General features: G+C 42.3%; 2 protein-coding genes across 6 annotated transcripts in view; one reads left to right on the top strand and one right to left on the bottom strand.

Moving 5' to 3' along the window:
• The window catches only part of LOC112666553 (zinc finger protein 709-like), a 124996-nt gene that overhangs the window by 54114 nt on the left and 53153 nt on the right, over positions 1-17729 (bottom strand). The window contains exon 1 of one of the 5 annotated variants that reach the window (XM_049098451.1): positions 3076-3305. The exons of the other annotated variants lie outside the window; for them this stretch is intronic. Coding sequence (XP_048954408.1) covers positions 3076-3109 — 34 coding nt within the window. The 5' untranslated portion in view covers positions 3110-3305. Of the gene's footprint in view, positions 1-3075; positions 3306-17729 lie in introns of those variants that run through there. 5 annotated transcript variants of the gene reach the window in all.
• LOC112658059 (40S ribosomal protein SA) lies at positions 12608-13653 on the top strand. Its single transcript, XM_025444269.3, has one exon. It carries the CDS (start codon positions 12684-12686, stop codon positions 13569-13571), a length of 888 nt encoding a protein of 295 aa, XP_025300054.2. The 5' UTR covers positions 12608-12683; the 3' UTR covers positions 13572-13653.

Raw genomic sequence — 17729 nt, 5'->3', positions numbered from 1 at the left:
CTGCTGTGCCACCCAGGGATCCCTATGTCTGGGCTTTGGATAATGTAAAATGGCATGTCTCCATCATTTCTGTATCACAGAATACTTTCACTGTCCTACAAATCTCTTGTGTTTCACTAGTCATTCATTCATCCCTCCTGCCTGCCCCCAAATCCCTGGCAACCAAAGATCTTTTTGGTGTCTTATATTTTTAGCTTCCCCACAGTGCCAGCTTGGAATCATATAGTATGTAGCCTTGTCATATTGGCTTTTTTAACTTAGCAATAATTTTCAGGTTATTCCATGTCTTCATGGCTTGATAACCTAATTTCTTTTCATTACTGAACAATATTTCATCCTATAAATGAACCAGTGATGGTTTATTCCTTTGCCTATTAAAAAATATCTTGGATTCTCTCCTTTTTTTCCCCACCATCATGGTGTGGGCAGTTGACTGTTCTTCACCCATGTCTTCTCACAAGACTTTCAGGATCAATTGATTCCTGGCCAAGAAACAAAAGCAGAATCTTCTATTCCCCAGCGGATTCAGAGAAAGCCTAGTAATAAAATGAGGCACAACTCCAAAAGGAGGCACTGGGGAAGAACCCAGCTGGGTCTGTAAGAGAACTCATGTAAGATGGCACACATATTTATGCAACATGGAAGTCACGTGCTCATATCACTCTGTAAACATCCTTACTACTGGAACAGTAGACATATTTTGTTGGGGGAAATGATTTTTCTCTGTTCTATGTTTCTGTACCAGTAGGTTGGTTCAGTAATAAACATGTGAGACCTTTTTTTTTGAAAAAAAAATATATTGGTTACATCTAAGTATAAAAAATAAAAAATACAAAGAATATCTGAACTTTTACAAAGGTATAATATTGATTTAAAATGTATAATGAGGGATCCCTGGGTGGCGCAGTGGTTTGGCGCCTACCTTTGGCCCAGGGCGCGATCCTGGAGACCCGGGATCGAATCCCATGTAGGGCTCCCGGTGCATGGAGCCTGCTTCTCCCTCTGCCTGTGTCTCTGCCTCTCTCTCTCTCTGTGTGTGACTGTCATAAATAAATAAAAATTTAAAAAAATGTATAATGATTAAATGGAGAATACTGCAAGTTGCCATGAAAATTCAACTGGACATGTCCCCATAGGAAATAAGAAACATAATATTTCTTAGCATACAAAGGCATGGAAAACAGATAATATTTCTAAGAAAAAAGTATGGAAATATTCATTAGGGAAAAGCATGCACATACTTTTAATCACATAGAATCCAACTTAATTGAAAACATACTGGAGGAATTATACATGAGTAACACGTTATGAGGAAGGTATCAATTTTCACAGGGAAGGACTAGGTCACAACAGTCACTACACAGTGCAGAAGAAGAAACACCCACATAGTTCTTTCGGACTGCACCATGTAGCTCTCATAGTGGAATCAGGAACACACAATCACCAGGGGTATTAACAGAACAAGGTGTTTACTATATAAATTAGACCTTATCTAAATACAATCTAGAGAAAGGAGTAGTGCTTAGACCCTCAATCACGACTGTATAAATCTGTTTCCTGGTGGATGCATGACTTGCAGGAAATCCAAACTGTGCTAGATCTTCAAAGTTGAACTGTGGAAACAACTGTAGATCCCAATGCTCAGGTCAAATGGAAGTCTAGCAGGCAGTGGTTGGTTTGGAGTATATGCTTGATTGACAGCACAAAGAATAAGTCTCCCTCTGCCTATGTCTCTACCTCTTCTGTGTGTCTCTCATGAATAAATAAAATCTTTTAAAAAAAGAAAAAAATTTTAAAAATTAAAAAGAATTAAAAATAAATGGAAAATATCTTTTAAAAAGTATGTGGTAACTGTTATGAAACCAGGTTCTTCAAGCCAATGAAATGTAGTGTTTTATTAAGAAAGAAAATTGGAATTTATATATATATATATGTAAATATAAAAATGTAAAATCTTTTTAAAAATTTGCAATAAATGAAAGCTTTCCTACAGTGTTTACATTCATAGGGTCTCTGTCTAGTGAGCATCCTTTCATGCATTTGAATGGATTGACAATGGCTGAAGGGCAGTCACCCAGGCTGCCCTGATAAAAAATTTTCAATGAAAGTATTCTAAGAATCTGCAAATTTGAAGCTGGACTGATTTGTTTTATTTGCTTATTTTAAAATATCATGAACTCTCTAGATTCTCTCCTGGACCTTGCTTTCTCATGTAAGTAGGACTCACCTCAGATTTGTCCCAGTATTTTCATCCTGACCTTCATTGTCATTTTTCTTCTAAAATGAACAATAGCCTTCTTCAGCATAAATTTTAAAAATCTGTGGGATGCCTGGGTGGGTCAGCGATTGAGCGTCTACCTTTGGCTCAGGGTGTGATCCCGGAGTCCTGGGATTGAGTCCCACATTGGGCTCCCTGCCAGAAGCCTGCTTCTCCCTCTGCCTATGTCTCTGTATCTCTCGTGAATAAATAAACAAAATCTTAAAAAAAATAAATTATAAAAATTTGTTTGTTTATTTATTTAAAGAGGGTGGGGGGAGAAGCAGAGAAAATCATAAGCAGGCTCCATGCCCAGCACAGAGCCTGAGGCAGGTATCAATCTTACAATCCTGAGATCATGACTTGGGCCAAAATCTCATATAAATTATAATAAATATAATAATTAAATATATTTAATATCTAATCACTAAATTATAACTTAATAAATCATAAAAAATTATTTAAAATTATTAGATTCTAAGTCCATGAATAGCTATGATCATATACCTTGTTTATTTGCCAACATATTCCCTTTCCACATTTCACTTCTTGGAATAGCATAGATGAGCAACTCACACTGGTTCTTGAATGGACTCATAAGCAAGTAGGAATGCCATCACCCCTACCTATTTTTTTTTTAAAGATTGTATTTGTTTATTCATGAGAGACAGAGAGAGAGAGAGGCAGAGACATAAGCCGAGAGAGAAGCAGACTCCATGCAGGGAGCCCGATGTGGGATTCCCTGGGACTCCAGGATCACGCCTTGAGCCAAAGGCAAGCACTCAACCACTGAGCCACCCAGGCATCCCCACCCTTACCTATTGAGGCCAGGTTCCTGAAGTTTTCCTGCATCACATCTCTGTAGTTTCTTCTGGGACAAATTCAAAAGAGCCTACTCCTGCTACATTTTTATTGTGATCCCTTCAAGTCTTCATTGGTCTTTACTGTCAGGTACAGAACAACTTGGAGAAATGATATTCCAATAAAATTGATATTTCCATTTTAAGCACATCAAAACCTTTTAAGAAAGTCTTCAATCTCCTCCTTTATTTATTTTTTTTCAAGATTCCACTTATTTATTCATGAGAGATAGAGAGAGAAAGGGAGACAGGCAAAGACACAGGCAGAGGGAGAAGCAGGCTCCACACATGGAGTCCAACGTGGGACTCGATCCCAGGCCTCCAGGATCAGGCCCTGCACCGAAGGCAGTGCTAAACCACTGAGCCACCCAGGCTGCCCTCAATCTCCTCCTTTAATACCACCATATCATAAAGCACTTAATGAAGCACAGCACCACATATGATTTAAGGTTTTTAAAATTATTTTATTTATGTATTTGAGAGAGAGTGCAAGAGAGAGCATGAGTGGTAGAAGAGCAGAGGGAGAAGCAGGCTCCCTGCTGAACAGCGCGTCCCACTTGGGGCTGGATCCCAGGACCTGGGGATCATGAGCTGAAGGCAGGCGCTTAACCAACTGAGCCATGCAGGCGCCCCTGATTGGAGTTTAATGAATAAAAGCACAGTGAAGAGCTGGAAGCTTTTTCTTCTAGTACCATTCTCAAACATGAGAAACCAGGAGGCCTGTGGAAATCTAACTTGTAACAAGGTCCAGCTGGCCAGATTGTCCCGAAGTCCTCCAGGTCATTAGTAGTCAGATCCAACTAGCTAAATGAACACATTCCTCTACATTGTGGAGGAGTAAATTATAATTTGTTCATGTAATATTTATCATGCTGTTTTACCCTCTTTTCCCTGTCTCATTTCATGAGGCTAGGGAGTTATTCAGAGTTAGAGCTCAGACATGAGGAAGAACACCATCATAACAACCTAGACATCTACAATACCCCTATACTCGTGAGCCTCAGGGTATAATGAGATAAGACTGGGATAAGATCACAGAAATGGTCTTTCAAGCAGGTTCATAACACCGTAACCTGGGTCTTGATGACCTTGCTGAACAAGTAAAGACTTGGAATTTGCAAGGGCATTCACTGAAATTCACAGTCCTTTGATGCTGAATTTGTACATGATTACAAAACACAAAGATTTCAACAGTGCTTTTCTCAAAAAAATATAAAATCCCCTTATTGTAATTTTAGCAACAGCTGATACTTGTACTTGACCACCACTCTATAGAGGCTATCCTCCCAGCCACTCTCATTTTGAGAGCTCCCATGTGGAGCACAACAGCAGAATAACCATCCCAAGCATAGGAATCCCCCAGAGGCATAATTCCCTTAAATGCTGGTTCCTGCAAGAGATCAATAGCCCATGGATGTTCTATGGCAGGGAACAGAGAAAAGGCTCCCACTCAGCAATTTTGATGTTAGAGATGATGTATTCAGTAGAGCAAAAGCAAAATAGTAATTCTTCTCTTGTTGTGAGTTCAAAGAGTAAAGTCAGCTGCCTGGGTCCGCCCCAATTACTCTTTCTACAACTCTGTAGCATCCACCGTAACAAAGTTCTACACCTTACTATGCCAATAGAAGTCAACATCAGGAGGTCCTTAGAAGTGCTTCCTCACAAAACTTGTATGTCCCTGGTATCTGGGAACTGGGATTTGGGGAGTGACCCAACACCTCAGAGATAGGAGTGCCTTGAAGTCTTTATGAAAACTATTTGGGAGATACCAAACTCCTGTTTTCTCCTTTAGGGTCAGTAGCTTTGTTACATGTTGGGCACAGGGTGCCAGTAAGCCCACAGGATCAGCCCCCAGAAAAAACTCTGAGCCCTGGGTCTCTACTGAGCTCTCTGGTAGACAACAATTCCCAGGTGTGCTCACAATTTCTTACTTGGAGAACAGACCCCATCCTGTGTTAGATAACATTTGGGATCTTGTTCTTGGTTTCTTCCACACCAAATTTGATTCAGTACTAAACAAGACTAATAAAGGCTATTTAATGACATGCATGAGAAAAAATAGAAATTGTTATTGGAAAATGTCAATCAAAGCAGAATCAAATAAGTGAAAAGATTGCATGTAGTCTAAGAATTAAGTGTCACCCAGATGTCATCTCTTCCAAATGGTATCTTTGTAAAATTCCATAAATCCCCAAAATGAGTCTTTAGGTTTTCCTCCAGACCTAATATGAGGAATGAACTCTGAGAAGTGGACAAAGCCTTCAGAAGAACAAGGTGGTGGTCTACCTAACATACACCAAGGATTGTTAACCTATGGTATTCCAGATAACACAGCAGAGGGAAAAACAGACCAAGGTAAAGGAAGTGTCTTCCATGGGCTGGCATTAAATATGGAAGTTTGGTCAAGGACAGAGCAGGCATTTTAGGGCAATGGCACATACCATGAACACCTTAACACATGGGGCAGAGACAAAATGATATCTATTTGGAAAAATGTGTTATATTCCCTTCTATTCTATGGGAAATACCCAATCCATTGTAGATTTATTATTTTTTTAAATTTATTTATTCATGATAGAGAGGCAGAGACACAGGAGGAGGGAGAAGCAGGCTCCATGCGGGAAGCCCGACGTGGGACTTGATCCTAGGACTCCAGGATCACGCCCTGGGCCAAAGGCAGGGGCTAAACTGCTGAGCCACCTAGGGATCCCCTCCATTGTAGATTTAAATATGAAAGATAAAACGAAGACACTTGTAGAAGTCACTGGTAAAAGTTTGATACAAGAATAGAGAAAGCATTGTCTTGTAAGCAAAAATATGCTATAAGGCCAGAGACTGACAAATACAAAACATTAAAATTAAGATAGCTAAAAGATGGGGCACCGGGGTGGCTCAGTGGTTGAGCGTCTGCCTTTGGCTCAGGTCGTGATCCCGGGGTCCTGGGATCGAGTCCTGCATTGGGCTCCCCATAGGGAGCTTGCTTCTCCCTCTGCCTGTGTCTCTGCCTCTCTCCCTCTGTGTTTCATGAATAAATTTTTAAAAATCTTTTTTTAGGGGATCTCTCTCTGTCTCTGTCTCTGTCTCTCATGAATAAATAAATAAAATCTTTTAAAAAATCTTTTTAAAAAATGATAGCTAAAAGATAAACAAAAAGGAAAAGAAAAATATCAGCAAATTAACCCAGGAAAAGGGTTAATTTGAAGGGTGAAAAGAAACACATAACTTAAAATGCGAAGGGGCACTTGGGTGGTTTAGTGGTTGAGCATCTGCCTTTGGCTCATCTGGGGGTCCTGGGATGGAGTCCTGCATCAGGCTCCCCACAAGGAGTCTGCATCTCCCTCTAGAAAGGGGAGCTGCACATTGATAAAACATTAAAGAAAATTCTTAGGGCCACCTGGCTGGCTCAGTTGGTTAAGCATCTAGTTCTTGATTTTTTTTTTCAAAGATTTTTAAATTTTATTTTATGATAGACATAGAGAGAGAGAGGCAGAGACACAGGAGGAGGGAGAAGCGGGCTCCATGCCGGGAGCTCAATGTGGGACTCGATCCGGGGACTCCAGGATCGCCCTGAGCCAAAGGTAGGCACCAAACCACTGAGCCACCCAGGGATCCCCCCAACTCTTGATTTTGCAGCTCCCCACAAGGAGTCTGCATCTCCCTCTACATCTCTGCCTTTCTCTGTGTGTCTCTCATGAACAAATAAATAAATAATCTTTAAAAAAAATAAAACAAAATTGGGAAAAGCAGCAAAACATATCTAACAGAAGATGAAAGATCATATATGCAAGAACGTTCATCACCTTGGTAATGAGGTAACAGGCCAATAAAATGCCCAGTAGATCCCATATCAGAGTGACTAGGATGCCAGTGCCTAACCCGTTAGGTAACTGGGACAGCTCTATTTCAGTGGTTAGAACAAAAATTAGTCAACTTAATAATCCCAAGTGCTAAAGACCACTGTGAACAATTCAGAAAGTTATGCGAGAATAGCGGAGGATTGAGTGATACAATCCAGTCATTTCCTATAAAATATGACCTGATCACTATCTACAGCCCAGAAATTTTTCAACAATGTCTGATGGGGAGAACAAGGCAAGAGAAACGTAGCTGAAATTAAGTCTCCTTACAACATGCAGCCCACTGATAAATCCCTGAGACATATAGGGCGTAACACTCCTATAACTCCCTCAGGATTTTCTTTTCTTTTTTTTCTTAAAAGGTTTATTACTTTTGAAAGTGGGAGAGGGGCAGAGGGAGACACAGAGCTCAATGTGAGGCTCAATCTCACAACCCTGAGATCACAACCAGAGCCAAAATCAAGAGTTGGGGGGATCCCTGGGTGGCTCAGTGGTTTGGTGCCTACCTTTGGCTCAGGGCGATCCTGGAGTGTTCGGATCGAGTCCCACATTGGGCTCCCAGCATGGAGCCCGCTTCTCCCTCCTCCTGTGTCTCTGCCTCTCTCTCTCTATGTCTATCATAAAATAAAATTTAAAAATCTTTGAAAAAAAAATCAAGAATTGGATGCTTAACCAACTGAGCCAGCCAGGTGGCCCTAAGAATTTTCTTTAATGTTTTATCAATGTAGATTTGCTCTGGTTAGTGTCAGTTGACTCTGATAACTGCAACCCCTCAGGATATGATACCAATCATCTTTCAACATATGGCCCACTGACACATATCTCAAGGGTCTCATGACTAATGCTTCACTAGAAAGAATAACCTTATCTTAACAATAGCTACCCTCCAAAGTGCTAGCGACCCTGCTTTCGGCATACAAAAATTCCTTAGAGACTTATGTTACCCCTAACCCCCACTACCTAAGAAGTGTGTAATCAGTTACTCCTCACAATCCCTCAGCAGCTCTTTCTGTCCACAGGTCCTGTCCCTGTGCTTTCAGAAATGCATCTTTTTGCACCAAAAACATCTCAAGAATTCATTCTTGCCCGTTTGCTCAGCAGCCCCTACATCAATGTTCCAGAATTTTTTTGTGCATTTGTACTTAGAGATTCATACAAGGATGAGTCAAAACATCTGGAGGACTTATAAATAGAACAATAAAGCAAAAAGGATTGCAAAATAAGCAACAGGTTACCCATTCTATGACTGTTATGGTCAATGCATACACAGGTGAACCCCCACCCAATATTTGGTTCAGATGTCTCCACTGACAACACACACATGTCTAGAGGGTATGAAAGTGTTTCTTACCTCTATAATCCAAGTGTACAGAGAGGGCAGGGCAGGCCTCTCAAGCAGGGAGATCAAGGAAAGGAGACTGGTCTGGGTTTTTTCCTGGAGCTTGGGGGTGGGCTACGGTGAGAGTTGGGGCATAGGGGCAGGACAGTGGATTGAATCATTTGCCAAAACCAAAGGAAGGACCATCAGGGCTGTCTTATCCCCTTGTACAGATGAGAGGCACAAGGGGAAGAAAGAGAGATGAGGGTTTAAAGCTGTCAGCAGTCAAACATCAATAAAAGAAGGGGTCAGACACTTCTAGTCTCTGGTTGGGCATGTAAGGAGCTTGGCAGCTGGCTTCCAGTCCTCAGAAGACAAGAGCCAAGAAACGTGAAATCAACAACTTTTCCAACACAGGGTAAAGCACTGTCTCCAAAATTAGAAAGAAAGGCCAAAGAGTAGCCATTTTAAAATATGTCCAAAATTTTCTGGCCTCAACACAATCTATTTCACAAGACTGTAACTGACTGGGATTTTCCCAGAGCCTAAATGACCTGGGAGGAAGGGATTAGCCATACTGAGTCTGTCCTAGCCTTAGTCTTCTCTCAAAGGTGAAACACTTCAGAGGATGACAAGGTTTCCCACAGCCGCCCCCCCCATGACACCAAGTACGTAGTGTCTGTCCCAGTGCCACTTCTCCAACTCTGTGTCACCAAACGGGTGTCCCACAGTTCAATTCATTCTAACACTACCACCCAGAGTTCACATCAGACTCCACAAGCGAAGAGCTCAGTCCCACATACTGGTCCCACCTCAGATGCCAGCCACAGACGGGGAGCCAGCCAGGCTGCTGACATTTCTGCTCAGCCATCTACACATTCAGATTCCCTCCATGTGCCATCACAGCTGGTAACTTACTGAAACAATTCTAAAAACTCAGCAAAGCCCTTTACTGAACTATACTGCATACTGTTTGCTCTACAGGATACAACTCAGAAACAGACAAAGGTAGTGACCCATAGATGAAAGTAAGGTGGTCATATGGGTGAGGGGAGTGGAAGTGTGTGTGTGAGGCGGGTGATGTGGAGCATGCCACCCTGCCAGCACCTGCATGTGTCTGCCAACCTAGAAATTCTCATGAATCCTGTCTTTCAGGGTTTTCATGGGGATTCACTAGCCATTGGTGATTAACTCAATCTCTAGTTCCTGTCCTCTTTCCAGAGGCTGGGATCTGGGCCTGAACATTCCAAGCCTGTAGTTAAGGTTTGGTATTTCCAATGTCCAACCTCATCCTGAAGCTATCTAAAAGCTGGCCAACACTTGCCATCAGAGAGATATAAATCAAAATCACAATGAGATATCACTTTATACCAGTAAGAATGGCTAAAATTAACAAGACAGGAAACAAGTGTTGGTGAGGATGGGGAGAAAGGGGCACTCTTTTGCCCTGTTGGGGGGAATGCAAGCTGGTGCAACCACTGTGGAAAATAGTGTGGAGGTTCCTCAAGAAGTTAAAAAATAGAGCTACCCTATAACCCAGCAAATGCACTACTGAGCATTTACTCCAAAGATACATATGTAGTAAAATGATGGCACTCCTGCACCCCAATTTTTATAGTGGCAATATCCATAATAGCTAAGCTGTGGAAGGAGCCATGATATCCTTTGACAGATGAATGGGTAAAGATGTGGTATTCAATGGAATATTACTCAGCCATCAAAAATGATGAATACCTACCATTTACATTGATGTGGATGGAACTGGTGGGTATTATGCTGAGTGAAATATGTCAGTCAGAGAAAGACAATTATCATATGGTTTCACTCATATGTGGAATATAAGAAATAGTGAAAGGGACCATAAGCAAAGGGGGAAAACTGGTGAAAAAATTAGAGAGGAAGATAAACCATGAGAGACTCCTAATTCTGGAAAACAAATAAATGTTTGTAGAAGGGGAGGTGGGTGGGGGGGGTAAGTAAGGCAACTGGGTTATGGGCATTAAGGAGGGCACATGACAAGATGAGCACTGGGTGTTATACTATATGCTGGCAAATTGAATTTAAATAAAAGCAAAACAAAACAAAAACTAGCCAATAGTTTCCTCATTAAAACAAAAAATAGGAGGGCAGCCTGGTGGCTCAGCAGTTTAGCGCTGCCTTCAGCCCAGGGAGTGATCCTGGAGACCCGGGATCAAGTCCCACATCAGGCTCCCTGCATGGAGCCTGCTTCTCCCTCTGCTTGTGTCTCTGCCTCTCTCTTGGTCTCTGTGTCTCTCATGAATAAATAAATAAAATCTTTTTAAAAAATAAAATAAAAAATAAATAAAATAAAATAAAAAATAAAATAAAATATAAAATAAAATAAAATAAAACAAAAGATAGGGATGCCTGGTTGGCTCAGCGGTTAAGCGTCTGCCTTTGGCCCAGGGTGTGATCCCAGGGTCCTGGGATTGAGTCCCACATCAGGTTCCCTGCAGGGAGCCTGCTTCTCCCTCTGTGTCCTGCCTCTCTCTCTGTGTCTCTCATGAATAAATAAGTAGAATCTTTAAGAAAAAAAAAAAAGATACTCCGTCACCCTTATCACTCATGCAATTCCAAGCACTTTAAGAGGTTTTTGCAAGGAATCGGGGACAAAGGCCAAATATCTTATTATATCTCAGAATATCAAGCCTGCAGACATAGGCTCACTAAAAGATTGAGAGTAAACCACCGGAGTAGAGAATGCTTCCCCTCTGCCCATACCTGTCTCTATATCAAGTAGGCTCTTGTCTAATACAAGTGCGCTACTCTGGAAGAAATAGATGCTTTCCGGTAGCACAGAAATAATGCAAGCCTGTCCCCTCTCACCAATCCTAGTCAACTCTGTATTGGAAGTGTCTTAGCTAATGCATTAAGACAAGAACGTGTAAACAAACTAGCATGAACTTGCTCCTTGGTGAGTTATAGACATAGACTACACCAGGGGGAGTTGTCACATAAAGGAAACTTTATTTGCAGCAAATAAGGAGACCACGGGGAATAATTTCCAAAGTCTTGGCTCCTGAGCAGGGTGAGCAGGTTCTTTTTATTTAAGGTTTAGGACAAATAGCTTTGTCATCACATGTAAAGGTGGGCATGCCTCAAATTCGCAATGGCCAACTATGGTCAGCTATATCTAGAATGGAGACTTGGTAGGGTCACCAGTGCAACATAAGGCACCACAGGTCACACCGCATGAACTCCCCAGCATCTAACAGTGTTTGCCACTGTCAGGCAGCAGAGCAACTGTGCAACCCAGAATAAGACAGATCCATGGAATGGTGGTCATGTGTGGACAGCATCAACTATTTTGACTATGTGCACAGGAGTGGTTCAGAAGTTGAGGGGTAGGGGCTCCTAGGTGGCACAGTCAGTTGAACCGACTCTTGATTTCAGGGTCCTGAGATAGAGCCATGTGTCCTTGCAGAGTCTGCTTGAGATTCTCTCTCCCTCTGCCCGCCCCACCCCCTTCTCTTTCTTTCTCAAATAAATTTAAAAAAAAAGGGGGGGGGGACTCCTGGGTGGCTTGGTAGGTTGAGTGTCTGCCTTCTGCTCAGGTTGTGATCCGGGGTCCTGGGATCGAGTCCCACATCAGGCTCCCCACAGGGAGCCTGCTTCTCCTCATGCCTATGTCTCTGCCTCTCTCTCAGTCTCTCATGAATACATAAATAAAATCTTAAAAAAAAAGAAGTTGAAAAAAAAAAAGAAGTTGAGGGATATAGCTATGTAGATCCCTCCCCCAACACACACAGACACCCAGACAGTAGGAAAAGGCTTAGGACTCACATACAGAGGTCTCAGAGTAGGGCGGGCAGCTCTAAAATGGTTTCAAAGAACAGAAAGGAGCCTGGCTGGGTATGGAGTTCACTGGGATTGGGGAGTGAGGCAGGGGCAAGAAATCTGCCTGTAGGCAGTTTTTCTGGTTGGAGTCTCCTTCCTGCTCTAGAGGAGAGACCACCCAGGCTTTCTCATCAGCTCTGGGCGGATGCAGGTTCAGGTGCAAAGGGCTGGATGAAGCTTATTAAGCCGTCAGCACTCAAACATCCAAAAATGTAGCTTGACTGCTCATTACAAGGACAAACACTGGTAAGAAAAATACACATTCACAATTGCTTGTTGGATATAAAGATATAAAGATATAAAGAAACCTTACTAGGAGGCTCAAGAAATGATCCAATGTGTGTATTTGGGAGTGGCCGGAATAACAGTGCTGGAGGGAGCAGGAGAGGTTCAGAGTGATTTTCTTGAGTTAGACTTTCCCATCTTACAGATTTAATTAAAATAAATATAGGGGCCCTTTCCGCGCTACCCAGGGAAGGGTCCATACGGCGTTGTTTTGCGTTCCCATCGTAACTTAAAGGGAAACTTTAACAATGTCCGGAGCCCTTGATGTTCTGCAAATGAAGGAGGAGGATGTCCTCAAATTCCTTGCAGCAGGAACCCACTTAGGTGGCACCAACCTTGACTTCCAAATGGAACAGTACATCTACAAAAGGAAAAGTGATGGTATCTACATCATAAATCTGAAGAGAACCTGGGAGAAGCTTCTGTTGGCAGCTCGTGCCATTGTTGCCATTGAAAACCCAGCTGATGTCAGTGTTATATCATCTAGGAATACTGGCCAGCGAGCTGTGCTGAAATTTGCTGCCGCTACTGGAGCCACTCCTATTGCTGGCCGCTTCACTCCTGGAACCTTCACTAACCAGATCCAGGCAGCCTTCCGAGAGCCAAGGCTTCTGGTGGTTACTGATCCCAGGGCTGACCACCAGCCTCTCACAGAGGCATCTTACGTTAACCTGCCTACCATTGCTCTGTGTAACACAGACTCTCCTCTGCGCTACGTGGACATTGCCATCCCTTGCAACAACAAGGGAGCTCACTCAGTGGGTCTGATGTGGTGGATGCTAGCCCGGGAAGTCCTGCGCATGCGTGGCACCATTTCCCGTGAGCACCCATGGGAAGTCATGCCTGATCTCTACTTCTACAGAGATCCTGAAGAGATTGAAAAGGAAGAACAGGCTGCTGCTGAAAAGGCTGTAACTAAGGAGGAATTTCAGGGTGAATGGACGGCTCCAGCTCCTGAGTTCACTGCTACTCAGCCTGAAGTTGCAGACTGGTCTGAAGGCGTGCAGGTGCCCTCTGTGCCTATTCAGCAGTTCCCTACTGAAGACTGGAGCGCTCAGCCAGCCACTGAAGATTGGTCTGCAGCTCCCACTGCTCAGGCCACTGAATGGGTAGGAACAACCACTGAGTGGTCTTAAGCTGCTCTTCCACAGAAGGAACAGAATGGAAATAAGGTTGACGGAAAATAAGCAGTTTCTAAAAAATAAATAAATAAATAAATAAATATAGGGGCGCATGAGTGGCTCAGTCGGTTGGAGTCAGCTCGACTCTTGGTTTCCACCAGGGTCAAGATCTCATGGGTCATGGGATCAAACCCCATGTTGGGGTCTGCTTGAAAGATTCTCTCTCTCTGCCCCTCCCTCACTCCTGCTCGTGCTCTCTCTCAAATAAGTGAAATCTTTTAAAAAATAAGTAAAATACAGAAATTTATGTATATTTTACTATTTAACACTGTTGATTTAATTTTAACTTTTGCACATAAGAAACCATTCTAAGATCTCATTCCTTTAAACATTAATGGTTACAAAAGTGTAAACCACACAAAAGGAAAAATTTCAAAACTAACGAACAGGACATGGGGCATCATAGAACTCCTGACTTTTGCAGACTTTCTCAATGTAGTAAATTGTAAATAAATTACACTGAGTGCACCTACAATGTGATGCAAGATTCAAATCCTTTGTTTAGAAAAAGGCCCCCTCAAACCAGTTACAATCTCATAAGGCATCTGTGCTGCAATCCCCCCTACCCTCCCATATGTACTTGCATCCCCACCTTATAGGGCTCTATTGCTTCTTTTAGTACAAAGGATACTTCTCAGGTAGGTGTGAGCCGGTAGGACACCGGCAGGGGGAGACTCCTCAGGAAGAGCCAACTGGTTTCTTTCAAATACTTCCCTTTGTAGTCTCGGGGGCCAGGGGGGCTCTTATATCAGAGACACACTGACCTGGGGCCTCTGACCACCATTGTAATCGCTCACGGCCACAAGAGGTATTTTAAATGACACAAAACCAGTAATGAAGAATCCAGCAAAATCACTAAACTCAGTGTCTACGGGGGAAGGAAGGAGGAAAGGAAATTAAGACATTTTTCTCGTTCACGAAAATCCACAAGTTTTTTTTTTTTCTGTCAAACAGTAAAAATAGTAACTATTATTTCTACAGCAAGAAATTGTTTTATAAACAATTGACCACTAGTTCAAGTCTAAGCCCTGGAATTATATTGGAAATCACTCCACCCACATCTCAAAAAGATAACAGACCTCAAAATAGTACTACAACTTGCTCAGGAGAGGAAAATTGGCAAACTACAAATGTTAATACATGTGATGCAATACTGGAATATTTTATTTTTTCTGAAATACACTTCTTTCATCCATCTTTGGAAATATTTCATACTGTCTTTCAAGGTCTATTGGGTAAATACATTTTACATTTATTGCAATTTTTTAATTCATTTTTTTTATTGGAGTTCAACTTGCCAACATATAGCATAACACCCAGTGCTCATCCCATCAAGTGCCCACCTCAGTGCCCGTCACCCAGTCACCCCCACCCCCTGGCCACCTCCCCTTCCACCACCCCTAGTTCGTTTCCCAGAGTTAGGAGTCTCTCATGTTCTGTCTCCCTTTATGATATTTCCCACTCATTTTTTCTCCTTTCCCCTTTATTCCCTTTCACTATTTTTTATATTCCCCAAATGAATGAGACCATATAATGTTTGTCCTTCTCCGATTGACTTATTTCACTCAGCATAATACCCTCCAGTTCCATCCAGGTCGAAGCAAATGGTGGGTATTTGTCGTTTCTTTCTTTTTTTTTTTTTAATAGATATTTTTATTTATTTTTTTAAAGATTTATTTATTTATGATAGACATAGAGAGAGAGAGAGGCAGAGACACAGGAGGAGAGAGAAGCAGGCTCCATGCCGGGAGCCCGACGTGGGACTCGATCCTGGGTCAAAGGCAGGATCATGATCCTGGCCAGGATCATGCCCTGGGCCAAAGGCAGGCGCCAAACCGCTGAGCCACCCAGGGATCCCGTATTTGTCGTTTCTAATGGTTGAGTAATACTCCATTGTATACATAAACCACATCTTCTTTATCCATTCATCTTTCGATGGACACCGAGGCTCCTGCCACAGTTTGGCTATTGTGGACATTGCTGCTATAAACGTTGGGGTGCAGGTGTCCTGGCGTTTCATGGCATCTGTATCTTTGGGGTAAACCCCCAGCAGTACAATTGCTGGGTCGTAGGGCAGATCTATTTTTAACTCTTTGAGGAACCTCCACACAGTTTTCCAGAGTGGCTGCACCAGTTCACATTCCCATCAACAGTGCAAGAGGGTTCACCTTTCTCCACATCCTCTCCAACATTTGTTATTTCCTGCCTTGTTAATTTTCCCCATTCTCACTGGTGTGAGGTGGTATCTCATTGTGGTTTTGATTTGTATTTCCCTGATGGCAGGTGATGCGGAGCATTTTCTCATGTGCTTGTTGGCCATGTCTATGTCTCCCTCTGTGAGATTTCTGTTCATGTCTTTTGCCTATTTCATGATTGGATTGTTTGTTTCTTTGCTGTTGAGTTTAACAAATTATCTTAAGATTTGTGTGGAATCAGAAAAGACCCCAAATAGCCAGGGGAATTTTAAAAAAGAAAACCAGAGCTGGGGGCATCACAATGCCAGATTTCAGGTTGTACTACAAAGCTGTGGTCATCAAGACAGTGTGGTACTGGCACAAAAACAGACACATAGATCAATGGAACAGAATAGAGAACCCAGAAGTGGACCCTCAACTTTATAGTCAACTAATGTTTGACAAAGGAGGAAAGACTATCCACTGGAAGAAAGAGAGTCTCTTCAATAAATGGTGCTGGGAAAATTGGACATCCACATGTAGAAGAATGAAACTAGACCACTCTCTTTCACCATGCACAAAGATAAACTCAAAATGGGTGAAAGATCTAAATGTGAGACAAGACTCCATCAAAATCCTAGAGGAGGACACAGTCAACACCCTTTTTGAACTCGGCCACAGTAACATCTTGCAAGATACATCCACGAAGGCAAGAGAAACAAAAGCAAAATGAACTATTGGGACTTCACCAAGTTAAGAAGTATTATTTATTTATTTATTTATTTATTTATTTATTTATTTATTCATTCATTCATTCATTCATTTATGATAGTCACACACAGAGAGAGAGAGAGAGAGAGAGGCAGAGACATAGGCAGAAGGAGAAGCAGGCTCCATGCACCGGGAGCCCGAAGTGGGATTCGATCCACCCAGGGATCCCAAGTTAAGAAGCTTTTGCACAGCAAAAGAAACAGTCAACAAAACTAAAAGACAACCTACAGAATGGGAGAAGGTATTTGCAAATGACCTATCAGATAAAGGGCTAGTATCCAAGATCTATAAACATTTATTGCAATTTTTTTTAGTGTGTTAAGAGAAACTATTCCATAACCCAGTGTTCGTGTTTCATAGCTCAGGAAACAGCGACAAACGTCAATGGAACGCAACCCAAAGAAATTTTTTATATTCCAAATTCAATTTGCACTCTGAAAGGTACCAGCCTTCTTCATCTCCTCAAAATCTTTCATGGAATCATAATTTCTGTAGAAATCTGCATATGCCTTCTTTCTTGGTTCAGCCACAGCAACCTTATAGAAAGGAGCTGACAGGTTCCTGCAACACCCAGGGATACAGCGAAGGCTCCAACAATATGAAATCGCAGACGCTTGGCCAGAAGGCCTCGCATCTGAGGTTTCGTCAAAGCACTTGAAGTCATGATAGTTATTCTCCTATATATATATATATATATATATATATATATATAATTATTCTCCTTAACACCTATCCCAAACCCAACCATTTTTGCAAAATTAAGATCAATATAACGTTGTCCCTGGTGATTTATTCTTTGCTTTCTCTCATGTAAAATAACCACAAAAAATAAACTTTTTGAAATGACTTGTGAAAACGATAAACAATTAAAATACTGCGCTGTTTGAAATGCACCACGGAGGACAAACAGCTGATACTGATGCTCTGAACTGGACAGGGTAAGCTGGCGTCTGGGGACGCGGGGGCGGGATCTGGAAACAAGCATTTATTGCCAGTCCCAGGAAAGGATAGGCTTGGGGACAGGGTCGTGGATTTGAGGCTCAGTTTTCCAAACATCTGGAACACTCAGGAGAAAACAGGTGCCCCTTGGGAGTAAGGACGGACTGGGGCCCTCGGACCACAGCACCTCCCGCGCACGAATTGCGGAGACCGAGTCACAACTGTCCCC

The sequence above is a fragment of the Canis lupus genome, chromosome 20 (genome assembly GCF_003254725.2).
Source record: "Canis lupus dingo isolate Sandy chromosome 20, ASM325472v2, whole genome shotgun sequence".
NCBI classification, from domain to species: domain Eukaryota; kingdom Metazoa; phylum Chordata; class Mammalia; order Carnivora; family Canidae; genus Canis; species Canis lupus.
The sequence above is the reverse complement of the archived record's forward strand: the minus strand, read 5'-3'. Positions and strand labels throughout refer to the sequence as shown.

Bases quoted from the DNA above. Each gene is read 5' to 3' on its own strand.
- LOC112658059 (XM_025444269.3), top strand. From the start codon at position 12,684: ATGTCCGGAGCCCTTGATGTTCTGCAAATGAAGGAGGAGGATGTCCTC.